This window comes from Haemorhous mexicanus, chromosome 3 (assembly GCF_027477595.1).
Source record: "Haemorhous mexicanus isolate bHaeMex1 chromosome 3, bHaeMex1.pri, whole genome shotgun sequence".
Classification (NCBI taxonomy): domain Eukaryota; kingdom Metazoa; phylum Chordata; class Aves; order Passeriformes; family Fringillidae; genus Haemorhous; species Haemorhous mexicanus.
Genome location: NC_082343.1, coordinates 57931867 through 57946892, shown reverse-complemented (window position 1 = coordinate 57946892; position 15026 = coordinate 57931867). Strand labels below are relative to the sequence as shown.

At 37.9% G+C, this 15026-nt stretch overlaps 1 protein-coding gene across 1 annotated transcript in view; it reads right to left on the bottom strand.

The window, feature by feature from the left end:
• Window positions 1-4926: 4926 nt before the first annotated feature.
• RGS17 (regulator of G protein signaling 17) overlaps window positions 4927-15026 on the bottom strand; it is a 70242-nt gene continuing 60142 nt past the window's right edge. The window contains exons 3-5 of the mRNA XM_059843368.1: window positions 11764-11853; window positions 9691-9925; window positions 4927-6631 (exon numbers count right to left, since the gene is read on the bottom strand). Of these exons, the coding sequence (XP_059699351.1) occupies window positions 6443-6631; window positions 9691-9925; window positions 11764-11853 (514 nt within the window). The 3' untranslated portion in view covers window positions 4927-6442. The remainder of the gene's footprint in view (window positions 6632-9690; window positions 9926-11763; window positions 11854-15026) is intronic.

Sequence of the window (15026 nt, the reverse complement as noted above, 5' to 3'; positions counted from 1 at the left end):
TGGCTTTGGGCGCAGTCGGAAATCATCGGGTCTCCGGTGGCGGAAATTGCCGAAGGGATTCGGCTTCCTTCGGCTCGCGCTGTCCCGCGGTGGAGCGGGCGGGTTATGATTGGCCAGAGCTGACGGGGCGGGGCTCTCGCTCATGGCCCGCCCGGGCGCCCCGAGCGCCCTCTCCAGGCCCCGACGGGGCGTGTTAGTCATTCTGAACTAAAAAAACCCCAAAAAACAAAAAAAACCCTGAAACCCTATCAAATCCACCGTACCCCGGCTTATAGCCAGACTTCTGAGCAAGAGCCTCGGGGGTACTGAGGTTTCTACCGGGGCGGTTTAAAGTCTGCATCGGTAGAAATGAGGTTGGTGGGGAGTGTGAGCTGGGGCTTTGGATATCCGGGTTACTCTCACAGACCTTGTCCTTCCAGAAGAAATCTTCAGAATTAAAGTACGCTGGGGAGGACCGTGCCAAAATTGTGGGAGGATGTCCCCGTACTGAAAGCAGGTGCAAAATTAAGCATTTAGAGGGAAAAGAAATGAATTGTCAGAGGAACCAAAAAGGGCAATTCAAAGTGCCTTCTCATCAGAAATTAGCGGTGAGACTAAAAGACAGTCCATTTACATAATACAGATCTGAGTACAGTGTTTTACATGTGAATTTCAAGTGGGAAAGCAGTGAGGATGCAGCCATTTAGGAACTGCCTGTTGTGGGATGATCTGGGCAAATCCCTCCTGAAATGCAGACCGAGTGCATATTACCTTGCTTTAGATAGCATCTTTAGTGAGATTCTTGGCTAAACTCAAAACAGTTTCAAGATAATGTTTTATTATAAAAATGTGCGATTATCCATAAAATTTCATTAGGCAGTATTTTGTATTACAATCATTGGAGGAGTCAGAGTTGTGTCCTTGCCTTCCTTCTGTCCTTGTTCATGTCTTACCAGAACCAGGCAATCATATCTTACAAATAAATACAGTGTTGGAATAACAGTTACTTCCTTTTGAAACATTAGTAAATTGTTATTTTCATGAATGTAATATCAAAAGCAAGAGTAATTCTTGAAAACCTAAGTAGTTCTGGTAGTCAGAAAAGAAAGCATGGAAGTTTTTGTTCTATGATGGAAATCCAAAGGCCAGTGTGTGAGTTAGTTATTCAAAATATTAGACATTAAAATGAATAGGTAGATAAAAACGTTTTCCTATTATTTTAAGCGCCAACTTTGGATAAGGTGTGTTGGCAAAATACAGTGTAACGATAATTTATAAGTAAAAGTCACACTGGAAGATCTTTGTGGAGAATGTACAGTCTGTGAGAGTTGTCTGGCGCTGTTAAAAACCCCAGGCCATCACTCGTGAAATCTCACCCACCAAAAGCTTCCTTTGCACCCACTACTGCCTTTCCATTAAGGGCCTTGAAGTCTTCTTCCAGAAGCATAAAGGAAAAGTGATCCAATTCATGCTTTAATGCAGAAAATATTCAGATGTTCTGTAACAATGAATAAGTGTCTGTCTGCAGTGTGAGCCCAGCTTGTGAAGAAACCTATGGAAAACTCAGGAAACTTAGAGTAAGGGGTAATTTAAGATAAAGCTTTTGAGGAAAAAAAAGAAAAAGTAATCTGAGTCAATGACTGATGGTCAGCCTTTGAATCACCTGAATCATACCCCTCTTTTAAATGAGAAGGGTGGATTTCCACAGGGTTAGTTTTTGCACAAAGGAAGAGGCAAAATCAGGCTTTTGGTATAAAGTTAAAGTAATATGCAGCCACTGCTTCTGTCAAGTCTTTGCCCAGCTGATTTTGGCACTGTTATTGCTTTGTTCTTTCATCCCACCAACATCACTTGTACTACTGGCAGAAGTATGCAAGCAGGGAAGTGGCAGAAGTGTTCAAACAGGGCTGATGCTTTGTCACTGCAAATGTACTCAGCATAGTGGTAAACAGGATGGGACTTTTGTTGCTGTGTCTGAGTCCCATGATGTGCTACAGTGCTACTCTTGAATCTCATAAAAAATAACAGCATTATAGTCTGAGAAAAACTGTATTTGGAAGTTGGCATTTGGACATGACTCAGATCAACTTGGAGGAGACATTGCAGCTCTCTGCCTATGTGCAACCTTAATTTTTTCTTTGCTGGATTTAATAAGGGCTCAGGCTCTGTTGACTGGGTCAACAATGCCAGGAGCAGGCTCACAGATATTGTGGAAATACAGACTTTACTCCTTGTGGTGTAGAGAGTTGCTGAAGTTACAGGCTTTTTTCTATCAGCTTTGATTGCTTTTGAATTGGTGTTGTGGAATGCTTCTTAAATGGCTTTTGCAACCACTTCCTGCGTATGGAAGTTGTGGGTTCCTAAGGGCTCACAGCATGGTCAGTCCAGCAAGCTGCTCTTACTGAAAAAGCCCCCCGCCTGATTTTAGATATTGGCTCCTTGTAATTGAGTTTGCTGCCTAGGGAACCAAGGTTTGCACGAGATGACATCTTAAACTCTGGCTGTTGAAGCTAGACTGTAGGTCTCCTATATTTGCTTGGTTTAGACCACAGCCTAGCAGCACTTCAGCGTGCTTTAATTTAAAAAGTAACAATTGCTACCTGAAGTGTGGTTCATGTCCACTTTCTGTTGTCCTGCAAATGAACTATATGGACTCCATGGGTACTCAAGTGCATTATGGACTGCCTGTGGACCTGGATGTGCAATGACCACATTCCCATAGTACCGTGCCGTAGCTGTTTAACCTGCAGCCCAGCCACCTGTGTCTTCAACCTGTCTTTTCTCCATCAAACCTTGAGTCTCCTTCCACCACATGTGCCTTCAGGCTAATCTGAATGCTAATGATACTGTCTGTGAGTTTTGCTTCATTCTGGGTATCCCAAACTACTTTAAGCTCAGTTATGTGAAAGCTGGCTGTAAACAGCTAAGTTGAACACGAGTGTAACACAGCATAGATTGACTTTCTTTTCAGCCTAAAGGACAGGAGGGTACAGAAGTATTCTGCTTATTTTTGGCTGTTTGGCATTAGGTTCTATCTGACAGGAATTTAAAACACTGGGCAAAAGTGACAAAAAACGTAGTTCACTTTCTGTCGTGCACTTGCTGTATACATTCTCATGAAAAACTGAAATACAAGTTAAATACATACTTATTTTATTCCAAGCTATAGAATAAGTGTATTTAGGCAGTTTTTCAAAGTGTATTGTACACTGCATGCACAATAAATCAGTTTAATAGCTTGACTTTTTTACAGTTTGTGTTCAAAGAACTGTATGATAGGCAATGAGATCATGTTACTTATTGTCCATTTGGACCACATCCATTTTTGTCATAAAAAAATTTGGGAAACCCGAACCGATAAATGAAATGTATATTAGATGTTTTAATGTGAGCATTTGCTCCAAGAAAGAAACTTTACATGCTATGTTCAATTTTTAAATCCTTCCCAACAGAGGATTTTAGACAATAAACTTTTGAACGTGATTTCATTGCAGTATTACACTGAAGATTGGTGTAATATTTTTCAAAATTATGTCACAGTTTCCAAATACAGATTTTGGAACCTTATGCAAGAAATCAAGGTAATATTTTAGGGCCTGCATATCTAGCTTTAAACCTCTCTTGAAAGGATGACTTGTCTGTGTTGACAAGAAGTTCTACCTGTGTGAAATATCTTATAAAGATAGCTTATGACTAGCAGGTCACCATCAAATAGTAACATTAAGTATATTCAAGTCTACATTTGTCAAGACTTATGCATGCAGTTTTGTCTCTTACATGGTGCTTAGATGTGTGCACTTAATGTGTTGTGCCTCAAACACCAACAACTTGAAATTACACTATGTAAATATATACATATATGATGCTGTATATGTTTAGTACCAGGTAAATATAACTAGTCAAATGATACTAGACATATGTAGGACCATAGTTAAATTCCAATTAAGAAAAAAGCAAGAAAAATTATTTTTTTCCTAACAGCATTTCACAGTAGAAGGAGGCAGTCCTTTCTCACTGAATTTTCCCCCCTCAGGATTTGTAAACATCATAGCTCATATTCTATCAGTGTAATAATTGAATATTTTATTCATAATGGTAAGTAGCTAAGCAACATGAATAAAGTTGTCATAACACAGTAGCACTTTCAGACAAAACAGGTATTTATTAAAAGAAACATTTATAAATATTTTGTCTTGCATTTTAAACTACATTTTCATAAATAACAATATTTAAAAGTGCTGAGTATGGTAGGATAGTCAGCAATGCCACTGTAAACAGATTTGTTTTTCCACTTTGCAGATTTTTGTTTTAGATCCCATTTTGTCAAACACTACAACAGTTAAAATATTTGCATAGGGAATAGAGAATAGCCCTTTTAATCATCTCCTGAATTCTATATAAATTACAAAACCAAAGCAGTTTAAGAAACAGTTTGTTAAATTGTTCATATATATCCAAAAAAAGCACATAGGTTTCAAGTAAAAAGAATGACTAAAAAATTCCCCAAACCTGCTATCTGAAGCATGTTCAATAAATTAAGAAAATGAGAGGTAGTAAAACAAAGGGAAAAAAATAAGCCCCAGAAGATAAACTAAGACCTGCATCCTCCCAGTTACAGTGCCACAGCAGACCTGCCTTGGCAGCAGCAGCTCCCGCCAAAGCCGGCACCGGACGCTGCCCACAGGGAGTAACTGAGGGGTTGGAGCCAACTGTGTTCAGGCCAGATTCCACTCGAGGACACAACTGCCAGACCTTCCAGGCCAGTCGAAAGTGATGGGCTCGTGCCATGTTTAGTCCTACGTAAGTGAGAAGAACCTTGCCTCTTAAGTCTTAGTATGGTTTTCAGTATTAAATATATATATATATATATATATATATATATATATATATATATATATATACACACACATGAACATATATATATATATATATTTAACAAGTATTCAGAGCAATTTCTTGGTGTATCTTTAGCAGTTTATGAGGGATGCTAACACTCATTTTGCTTGTGTAGGGTAGGTATGAAGATGGGGTTTTTTTAAGTTCCAAGTCACTGTCTCTTTAAACATCAAAATGTGTCCTGAAACTGGACATTCTTTGATAAAAAGGCCAAGCAGACACCTATTAAAAACACCATGGCAGCCTAGTGATGGGAGTACTGTGCTGCCTTAGCTATGAGTAAGGGCTCAGTACAGGAATCTTTACCCAGGAAAGATACCCATTGTGTTTCTCTAGGCATTTTGCTTGGGTAAGATCTGTGGGTTTAGAAGCCCTTGAAGTTTGGTTTATATTACTCCCCAAACCCCTTGTTTTCAAGGAGTTGTTCAAAATCAATGAGGCTAGAAGCTAGGATAAGTCTTCTTTAACCCTCTACCTCGTAAAACGTTACTTCATTTAAAAGCATTTTTTACCGGATTTAGCTTTCCAAAAAAAATATCTTACAGAACAGATGCAGTTCATCAAAATGTTCTAAAATGCTCTAAAATGCTACATGTAGGCAATCTTTTATTAAATTTCTTTATTCAAAAAACTAAATTATCAAGCTTTTTGTGTTGTTTCTTGTTTCTTTTTTTTTTTTTTCTGAAGTACATAACATTATACAACAGTGTTAGAACTGGATAGCCAGTCTTTAATAAATCAATTACAGTATCTGACATCTGAAATGTACATTGAAAATCTTTGTTCTTTTAACAATTAAACAATATCAGCGCATAGATTGTGTCCCCCAGAAATGGATCCCTTTAAATGATTTGTGCTTTTTTTTTTCTCCTTTTATTTTTCTTTTTCTTTGACATTGCAAACTCTGTAATGAAAATGCCACAGTTTTGGCAGTGAACAACCAGAGGAATCCTCCGCTTGATTTATTTTAAATAAACAGTGATAAATAGCTCTTTTTCTCTGTACAGAAATATTGGCTTCAAAAAGTCAGTGTATTGTACTCAGTAGAGCATGTAGAATAATGCTACACCTTAAAAATTGGCTTTTTAGTTAGTGATGTTAAAAAATGCAAGCCTCTTTCTGGTTTGCTGTAATTGTTTCTATGTACCATAGGACTGTATTGCACAAAAAAAAGTTTTTAAATACAGCTATAATTTATGTTATTTGATTAAATATTGCAACAACTAAGTGGTAAGTGAAGCAGTTTTACCTTGCACATGCAGTGTGAGGATACACAAGGAGACTGTTCATAAAACTACAAATACATCATTGCAATCTTGACTGCAGTAGGGTGAAAGGAGTGTGAAACAAATGTATTTTGGCAAATCCATTGATCCCCTCCCATGCCATCTTGAGCAAGGAGGACCTTGGTAAAAATGTAGACAGAGACCGTAATATGTATTTTTTTTTCTTCACAGTAGCCTGAGTAGTTCTCCAGGAACCCAGCTCCAGATGTTATTAAACTAATTTTCTTCCATCCCACCCACCCAAAAAAAAAAAAATCAAGTTATTTGTTTGAAAATTAAAACTAAGTTTCAGAAGTAGAGCCTGTAATACTTTCAACAAGAGACTTATAAATCTGAGAGTTCAAAAACCTTGGAAAAGAGTCTCTGTGCATCAAGGTGTATATCTGGAGCTGGGCATCTTCATACATGTGGGGGCTGGGATCCAACAAGTTTCTGTTGATCACTTCTCTCACCCGGGAATCAAGACTAACCTGAAGAAGATAAGCACAGAATAATGAAACAATAACATTGGAAAAGCTGTAATACGTCGCTTTATTTCTCAGGGCTCCATTGAACATGCTGAGTTTATCAGTTACTCAAGTAATGCTCTGAGCTTCTTTCAGAACCATTGCACAATTACTGGGTAATGCACTGAGACCATCAACTCTATTTCAGTTTTGACTTGGTCTTTGCATCCCTCTTAAGATTTGTACAGTGAAATGCAGCTGTATAGCAGATTAAATACAGTGCAACTGCAGTTTTCCAAAAGATATTGTTTTACCTTAAAAAATAATTTGTATGCATTTAAAAATGTTTTTCTGAAATGAATGTTGAATTACCCTCATTCAGAGAGCATCAGGGTTTTTTTCTGAGCATTTGTGGTTAAACTTTTTGAAGATTTCTATTCATCATTCTTATCTGGCTGCCCTAGAGATATTTTTTTCTGTTTCTTTTTCAGGCACTACATTTGTTCCTTAGAAATTACCCAGGGATTTTTATAATTTTTGTTGTGTTAACCTCCCCATTATTATTAACTATTTCAGATTTTTTCTTCTTGTCAGAACTCTTTAACATCTGGTAATTCATACTTTCAGGAGATCATATATCCGTATTGAAGTTGTTAGCAAGTTTCAGTTTTAGCTTCTCATTTACTTATCATTTGTGATGAACTCCTGTGCCTAGGCAGGCGGAAAGGACATATGCTTGGGATGGATGCGCAGATGATTTTAGAATATCCTTTAGAAATTTGAGTGAATGTGCAGTTTATCCACAAAATGCCATAAAACCTAGTAAAATAATGTGTTCTGGATTAAATGAAATGGCAGCAGCAGCAAGGCCCACTGGGACCAGCAAGGGTTTCCTCAGCTAAGAAGAAAAGGGCTAAAATCCTGAGCAGATAAATGCCAAGAAGAGATCAGTTAAGGTACTGTGATTTACAGTTGCAATCTGACCGTACTGCTCTGCAACTGTACAAAGAAATTCATACTGTCTGAAGGATTGACTTCAACCCTGGAAAGCTGCATGTATTAAGATACCTTGATGCATGAAGGATGGTAACCAAGATGAAAACTCAGAATATGTTTGGATGTGTGAGCCTGTGCTTTCATACATGGTGAAGCAAAGTCTTTGAAAAATGCTGGTGTGGTGTGGTATAGTATGGTACAGCACTGAGAAGTAAATATTCATTTTCATTCTGTCTTCAGTACCAGCTGTAGCATCTGGCATTGTTGGTTTGTTGGCATACTGGAGTCCACTACTGACAGAGCAGACAGGCTTTCTCCTCTAATATTTGCTCTCACTTGGTTGTCAGTCACAAGGCACAACTATGAGAGACAGTGGTGCTACTCAGCCAGTGAGTGTGGGCAGGAGTACAGTACTATGGTAGTTTTGAGTGGCATGTGTCTTCAGAATGTGTTTGAATATATTTCAGGCCCAGACCATTGCATTTCTAGAGCACAGAAAGGACACTAAGATTTAAGCAATTCTCCCCCTGACACCCAGGCACACACAGTTATATCAACAAAAACAGTTTGTGCAGCTAATTGGTTCTTCAATATCAAGTATAATAGCTGGGATAAAAAACCCCTCAAATTTGGCAGGATAGCTGGATTTTGAGCCACTGAGCATAATAAAAGTTAATTGCACTCAGAGAATGCAAAAACCAAAATTAATTATGGAACTGTTCATTTGCATTGTATTTTTTCAGTGACTCACTAAAGCCAGATGGCAAAACTAGTTGTAATTACTAAAGGTATTTTCTTGCTAAACAGATGAATCTGTTTAGAACACTAAGACCTTCTGCCTCAATAGCTTCTTTACTGTACCAGTCATGATAAATATATCAGCTCTTATGCCAAAAGGTAACATCTGGAAAGTGATGCCTGGATGAACAAGAATTTTAAGTTCCCATGCTGTTCTAATGCATTGAAAACAGTTCTTTTTTGCCTCCTAAGATTTCCAGTATGGGCAGGAGCAACTGGATTGATGAGATTTGTATGCGTCCAGTGCACCAAGTTTGTGAGTGGCTTTGTTAAACTCTAAGTCAAACAATGCTTGGTTAGTGTTTGAATTTTAAATACTGATTGGTATTAACTTAAAAAGACAATTGAGCATTCATCACAAACCTATCTGGTAAAAATATAGAAGAATAGTAGAGTGAAAACTTATTATTAGCTTGCTGTATTGGCAATTGTATTTCACTCCAAAGCAAAAGTAGATACTATGGCACAAGAGAAGATGATGGAGCTATAATTCACTTTTGGCTTTATTCATATGAATGAAGTTGCAAATTATTACTGAATGTAGTGAAAAAGTAAAATGTAGGAAGGAAGTTCCACCGTGAGCATAAATTAGCATAATGCCATTGAGTAGAAATTCAAATGCAATGCACAAAAACAAGGCAAAGAAAAGTACATGATGTGGCCTAAGAAAAACTCTATAGTGCTTATATATTTATGTATCTCTTTGTATTACAAAACATGGTTTGATAGGGATACTTTTTCTTTACTACAAGTGAAGATAATTTCAAAATTTGTCTATTTCAGTTAAAGGGTTGAATAAAATCTTATAAAATTCCCTAGATATTATACATTTCATTAGATAAAATATGTCAGCTTCACTCTTGGACTCTCACATAGGAATAACCAGCAGAAATTCAGATTTTCTCCCAGACAATTGTAGCAGCAGATAAATCCATAAAGATTCTGATTTAAATTCCTTAAGTTTGGTGCTTTTTCTCCAGAAATCCATTTGCATTACTTATTTCCTCTCTCTGTCAGACATGTAGCATTACTAAAGAGGCAAACCTATTCCTCAGCTTTCTCTTACTGGAGTTTCTTGAGCCTTATAGAGAACTTGGATGTGTTGTGGCTGGTAATGCTGAATGGCCCAGTGCCTGCGTCTCTACTGTTTCTGTCCCTTCCTTTCCTGATTTAATGTTCATACTAAGACTTTCATCTGACAGACTTTCAGACCCTCACCAGGCAGTCCAGCGTATAACATTTCTGCTCTGGGATAACAGAAAATGCAAATGTAACATTTTCAGCTTTACCTCTTTCGGTGATAGTATAGAAATGTAATCTTCATATATAAGTCTTGCTTTTTCTTCAATAACTTTCTTGTTCTGTTCCTTCTTTAGATCTTCGCATGCAAGCCAGAAAAGCAGGTTCTCCTCACTATACTCCGTTCTAAGAAACTCTCTGAAAAGGTTCCTCCCAGCTGGTGTTTTCATCATCTTGTCAAAATTCTGAGCCCATGACAAAATTTCATCTGCAGTAGGGTTTTGGCTGCAAAAGAAAATATCATTAAAAATATGCTTCTTTTTTTGTAGCAGTGTTTTCATATATTCATCCAAAATTTTTCCTTTCAATTGCCCTTTAGTCTAAGGTGAAAACTGGAAGCAAAGAAACTTCAGCAATAAGAGGGGAATTTTGTTTGCTCTTCACTTGTGCATTCATTATCCCAATAGCCCACTAAATGTGTTTAATAGTATAAGAAATGCACTTAACTTTTTATGAGTTTTCTGCTGGTGTTCTTAGCCATGTGGCTCAAAGACAAAATCCTACAACAGCACTGAATTCCTGCCTCTGCAGTTAAAGGAGATTCCAGGAGGCTGGAAACAGACTCTCTTTCGTGAAGAGTTTAGATGACACCTGATGTCCCTGCCTGCCTCTGATGGTGACTGTACACAATTTGGTTTAGGAGGAACAAGAAAAACAAAAAGGTCTTGGCAGCCAAAAGCATACTAATGAGGCCAAACAAAGTACTAATTCAGAGAGGTTTTAAATTAGCATATTTCTCTGTGCTTGTACGTAAGGGTTGCTAAGCTTCCCTCTGTTTCATGCCATTGACCTGAATGATGATCTTTTGGCATGAGATGTGATGGATTTTGCTGGCAAAACAGGAAAGAGAAGAAATGGGAAAAGTCCTTATTTCCATTTCCTGCAGGAAACTATTTCCTGGCTTTTACCAGCAGAGGCACTGGGTAAGTGATCAGAGGACTTACTGGCATCACTAATCCATTAATGTACCAATGAACAGCTTAAGAAAGTAATTCTCCAGATTATTTAGCAACAATTTAATATAATTTCAAACTTAATTTTGAGCACTCGCCCTCTCCTTCCTGATCTAACACAAGAGCTTGTTGTCATTACTGTCTGTGTTATCACGATGCACAAAAAGTGACATTTGTGTATATAATTTCTGTTCAAGTCAATTTATCAACTCCTACTCTATATGCAAGGCAGACTGGATGATGGGAAGCTATTTGTGATAAATCACAAATTGTTTAACTGTAAAGTAATTGTAAACTGAGTGAAAAAGTTTAAACAGAGATTTAAAGTGAAGAGTCCTCGCAGGACTTAGCACTCTCCGCTGAGGAGAATGCAAAGAACCTGCTGAGCTGAATGGGGCTGACAAAGAACCTAGGCTCCCTTATTGTCTGTTGGGAAGCTCTTCACTATCATATTTTGTAGAAATTTATGATATTTTCTTCTCATAAAAGACTATGATTAGCAATAAAGGCAATGAGTTTGGATTGTTTTTGTCATCATATATGTCCTCTAAAGTTTGAATTTCCTTTTTATGGGATTAGATAACTCAGGGCCCCTGACAGATTACCATTTTTTCCCACACAATAAACATGGGCCCAAGCTTTAGACAGAAGTAGAAGCTCAGACTTTGTGTGTTTAACCTAGTTTGCAAGATATGTGGTTTTTTTCCTAATTCCAGTGAAGCCATAGTTCAAGATGCTTAATGAAAGGTAGCCACAGTAAAAATCTGCTCATGAAGTACACTTGTGACTATATTTTTTTCTTCTTGTCTGGAGAGACAGGAAAAAGTGCTCTCACAGGCAGCAGAGGCTTCTTATAGAGACCTACATATGGAACCATCCATGCACCTTCTATTTCTTCCCGTGGTTCTTCCCCACAAATAAGCTGTAAATAAGCCTGACTTGTGAATGTCTCTGCTGTCATTTCATTGTCAGGACAGATTTTGCTTCCTTTGGTATAGAATTTTTTGGAGGAAAAGCAGTGAAAAGGACATTCCCAAAGAATTAAACCCAAGACAATTCTCGATATGAGTTAAGGACAACACTTATTAGATAACAGTTTGACCAACTTACCATTCTTCTATGACCTGGATACTCTCCAATTTGGTTGTATGTGTTGGCCTTCCTGCATTGTCTCCTCTATCTTCATTCCTAACAGTGAGGCTGCAATGTAGTACAACACTTTATTTTGTCTAGAGAAAGTCAATTTAAAACAATGACTACAGTAATGCAAACTTTTAAAAGATATAGACCTATGTAGGGTATAATGTCTAACTCTTGTGTCTAAAATTTTGGAGAAAAGTTTTTATAATGACTTTTCCCCTGAACTATGATGAATATTAATTTACAGTAGCTATTAGCACATGCAGTGTTTTAGAAGCTCACAGTTTATCCACTGAAAGATGAGCAAATACTTAGAGATCACTTTTGGAGTGATTTCACTTAGTTAACTGAGAATACTAGCAACAGTATGAGTGGGGGGACATGAATATCTGAACTGGATATTGATGGGGCTTTGATGCCCCACCAGGTCTGGATAGTTTTCTAGGCTATATGAATGTTCCCTTTTCTCTCTCCAAGATACAGTGGCAGTAGATGGCTCAGATACAGAACTTAGCATGTGGCAGCTCCTTATGATTTCCTCTTCTGACCTAAATTTGTTTTCCATTCCAAAAAGTAAAACATACTGGCCTCTGAGCAGAAAGGCATCCATTACCCTCATATTAAAAAGCAAGGAAAAGAAAGGCTTCCTTTATGCAAGGATGTTTTTAATGGTTTTTTGCTTCTTTTTAGAACTGCTAACTAGAATAACTTTTTTTTTTTGCAAATATCTTTTTAATCAGATTTGTTATGGTGGTAAAGATTCCTCTGTGTGTGTTTTCTGTGAATCTTCTGGAATACGGTATTGCCAGCAAACCCACAATGCCTGATAACTACTGAAGTAAAGTATGTTTTGCGTGACATAGCTATTCATGTGGAAAACCTGGTTCTGATAATTTAGCTTAAGAAGTGGAATATAGTAAGGAGATGGAAATTTCCTTTCATCAGGTGTTCCCTATGTGTCCGGTTGAGAGAAAACAAGCAACCAGGCAAAAAATCCCCCTTCTAATCTCAAGAGTTCATATTTTGAATATTAAATATTCACCACACAATGATGGTCTCAGTCACTCTAAGTGTTGCTACATAAATATGTTTGTAGCATAAAGCTTCTCCCTCCCCCACTAATCTAAATAATTCCTGCTCAGCTCTAAGAAGTCTCAGCTCTGAGACATCTTTAGCACAAATAGTCTTCCTGTATAGGTTCTCTGCATTTATGAGTGTCTTCAACATTTTTTTCAACCATTTGGCAGAGCTAATAGGTATTCTCAAATAGTCTTCTGAAAACTGGAAGTTTAAGCTTCCAGGTAAAGCAGAGCACATATTAAGACTTAAACATTACAGAGACGTACACTTGCAAACGAAGCTCTTTGATACTGGTTGCTCCTTCACTTACCTGCCAAGACCTTAGTTCAGGCCCTTGGTCCTGCTTCCCCTGTTACAGCGTAGGAATGCAGCTCCAGTGCTGCTAAGGTTGTTAGGGTGTCATCAACTGCTGCAGGAGAAACAACACATCCTGAACTCTGGGGTTGGCAGGTAAAAAGCCTTTCTGTCTCCTCTGACCTGTTGTTCGTCAGTCTATAGAGGGAGCACCCAGGAAAGACAGAAAGGAGTTCCATATACAGGAGGAGAAAAAAAAGGGACCATCCACTTTCCTTCTGTCTTGTAATCTTTAAGTCCACACATGTAACTGCTTAGAGTCACCTTGCATCTGGCCAGAGCACAAAGTTGGAGTGAGGGAGAAGCAGGGAAGGCACAAAGCTCTCTCTCCCTCCCTCCCTCCCTCCTTCCCTCCTTTGCAGCCCATAGGTAGAGCAGCATTTGTCTTCTCTGCTGGGTGCAGAAAGCAGTGTCCTTTGGTTCCATGGAAGAATAACACCATGGAGGGAGGAAACAGCTTGTGTAGGTTGCGAATGCAATAGGGTGTTCATTTGAGTCTGCCTAAAAGAGAATGAAGCTGCCTTCATTCCTGTTTTCCTTCCTCCATCACAGGAACAGCAACTAAGCTATGCTGAGATAATTTACTTGTCAGACACTAGGCATTCAAGGTTTGGATGCAGAGTCTTACTAGAAGTAGAAAGTGACTCATCTGAGAGCAGTCAATATACAATACTAATTTAATTTGTTGTCTGGGATCAAATACTGTTTGCTTTGCTCATGCAAAATCTCTGCTAGACTTGGGAAAACCATCATGGGTTGATGAAGGGGAAACTGATAGTGAAGTAGTGAGTGGTGAAAGAGTAATAGGAACAGGAGCAAGAAGGACATGTTGACTTCATTGCAATGTTTGTTTATCAAAGGAATAAGTTATAGACAGTATGCACTTTTATTTTCTTTAAAAACCTCCCAAACAACTAACAAACAATAAAAAGTTCAGATTGTGGGCCTGTATGCAGTTTTTGGTATGTATACCATAGTGACAGTGCAAGGTACACACTTGGCCCTGATTCCTTCATCTCACCGTTCATAACTGGAGTTTAATGGCTGAAGTTAGTCAGGGCTGAAAAACAGAGAACACTCCAAAGACAGAAACCTCACTGACTTGGAACAAGTTTGGGTATTGCATTTAAAACTATGATACTTCTGTAATGCATCATGGCCTAAATTCTGCATTATGTTTCCTGTGACAAAACTAGCACTAAATTTCAACTTTTACTTATCTACATCTGTCAAGGCTAGAGTTCCATCAGATATATTACTTTTAATATGTTTTTCCTGTGAATGAAACCATCATTTGTATTCTCAAGTACACTCAATTCAGGTGTGTTCATTTTCACTCAAGGAACTGGTTCATGATCTCTAAGAAAAAAAAAATATTTAAACATTTTTGACTGCAAAGCTAGCTTGAAAGCAGCCTTTAAGTAACTGATCACAACAAGACATTGTTAACTTTTAACTTGAAATGAAAACACTGCACTGCTCTTTCCTATGTTGCTAAATTCAGCTGGAAACACCCTATCTCTTCACGTTTCTCTATGTAATTCAAGCAGTCTGCAGCAGCAAAGGTGTTCTGCATACCTGAGCTGATGTCCTTGATACATTAATCCATTAAGAAAATTATCTTAGTTAAGGATTTAAGAAAAAGAAATTGCTGATACACCTTACCAAAAAGTAGTTAAATGCAAGGGAGATGCACTAGAGAGACACTTGATGCAAACAAACATCTTTGGTGTTATTAACATCTTTGGTATTATTTATTAATTGGAATACACACATCAGATATCTTTAAAATTTAGAGA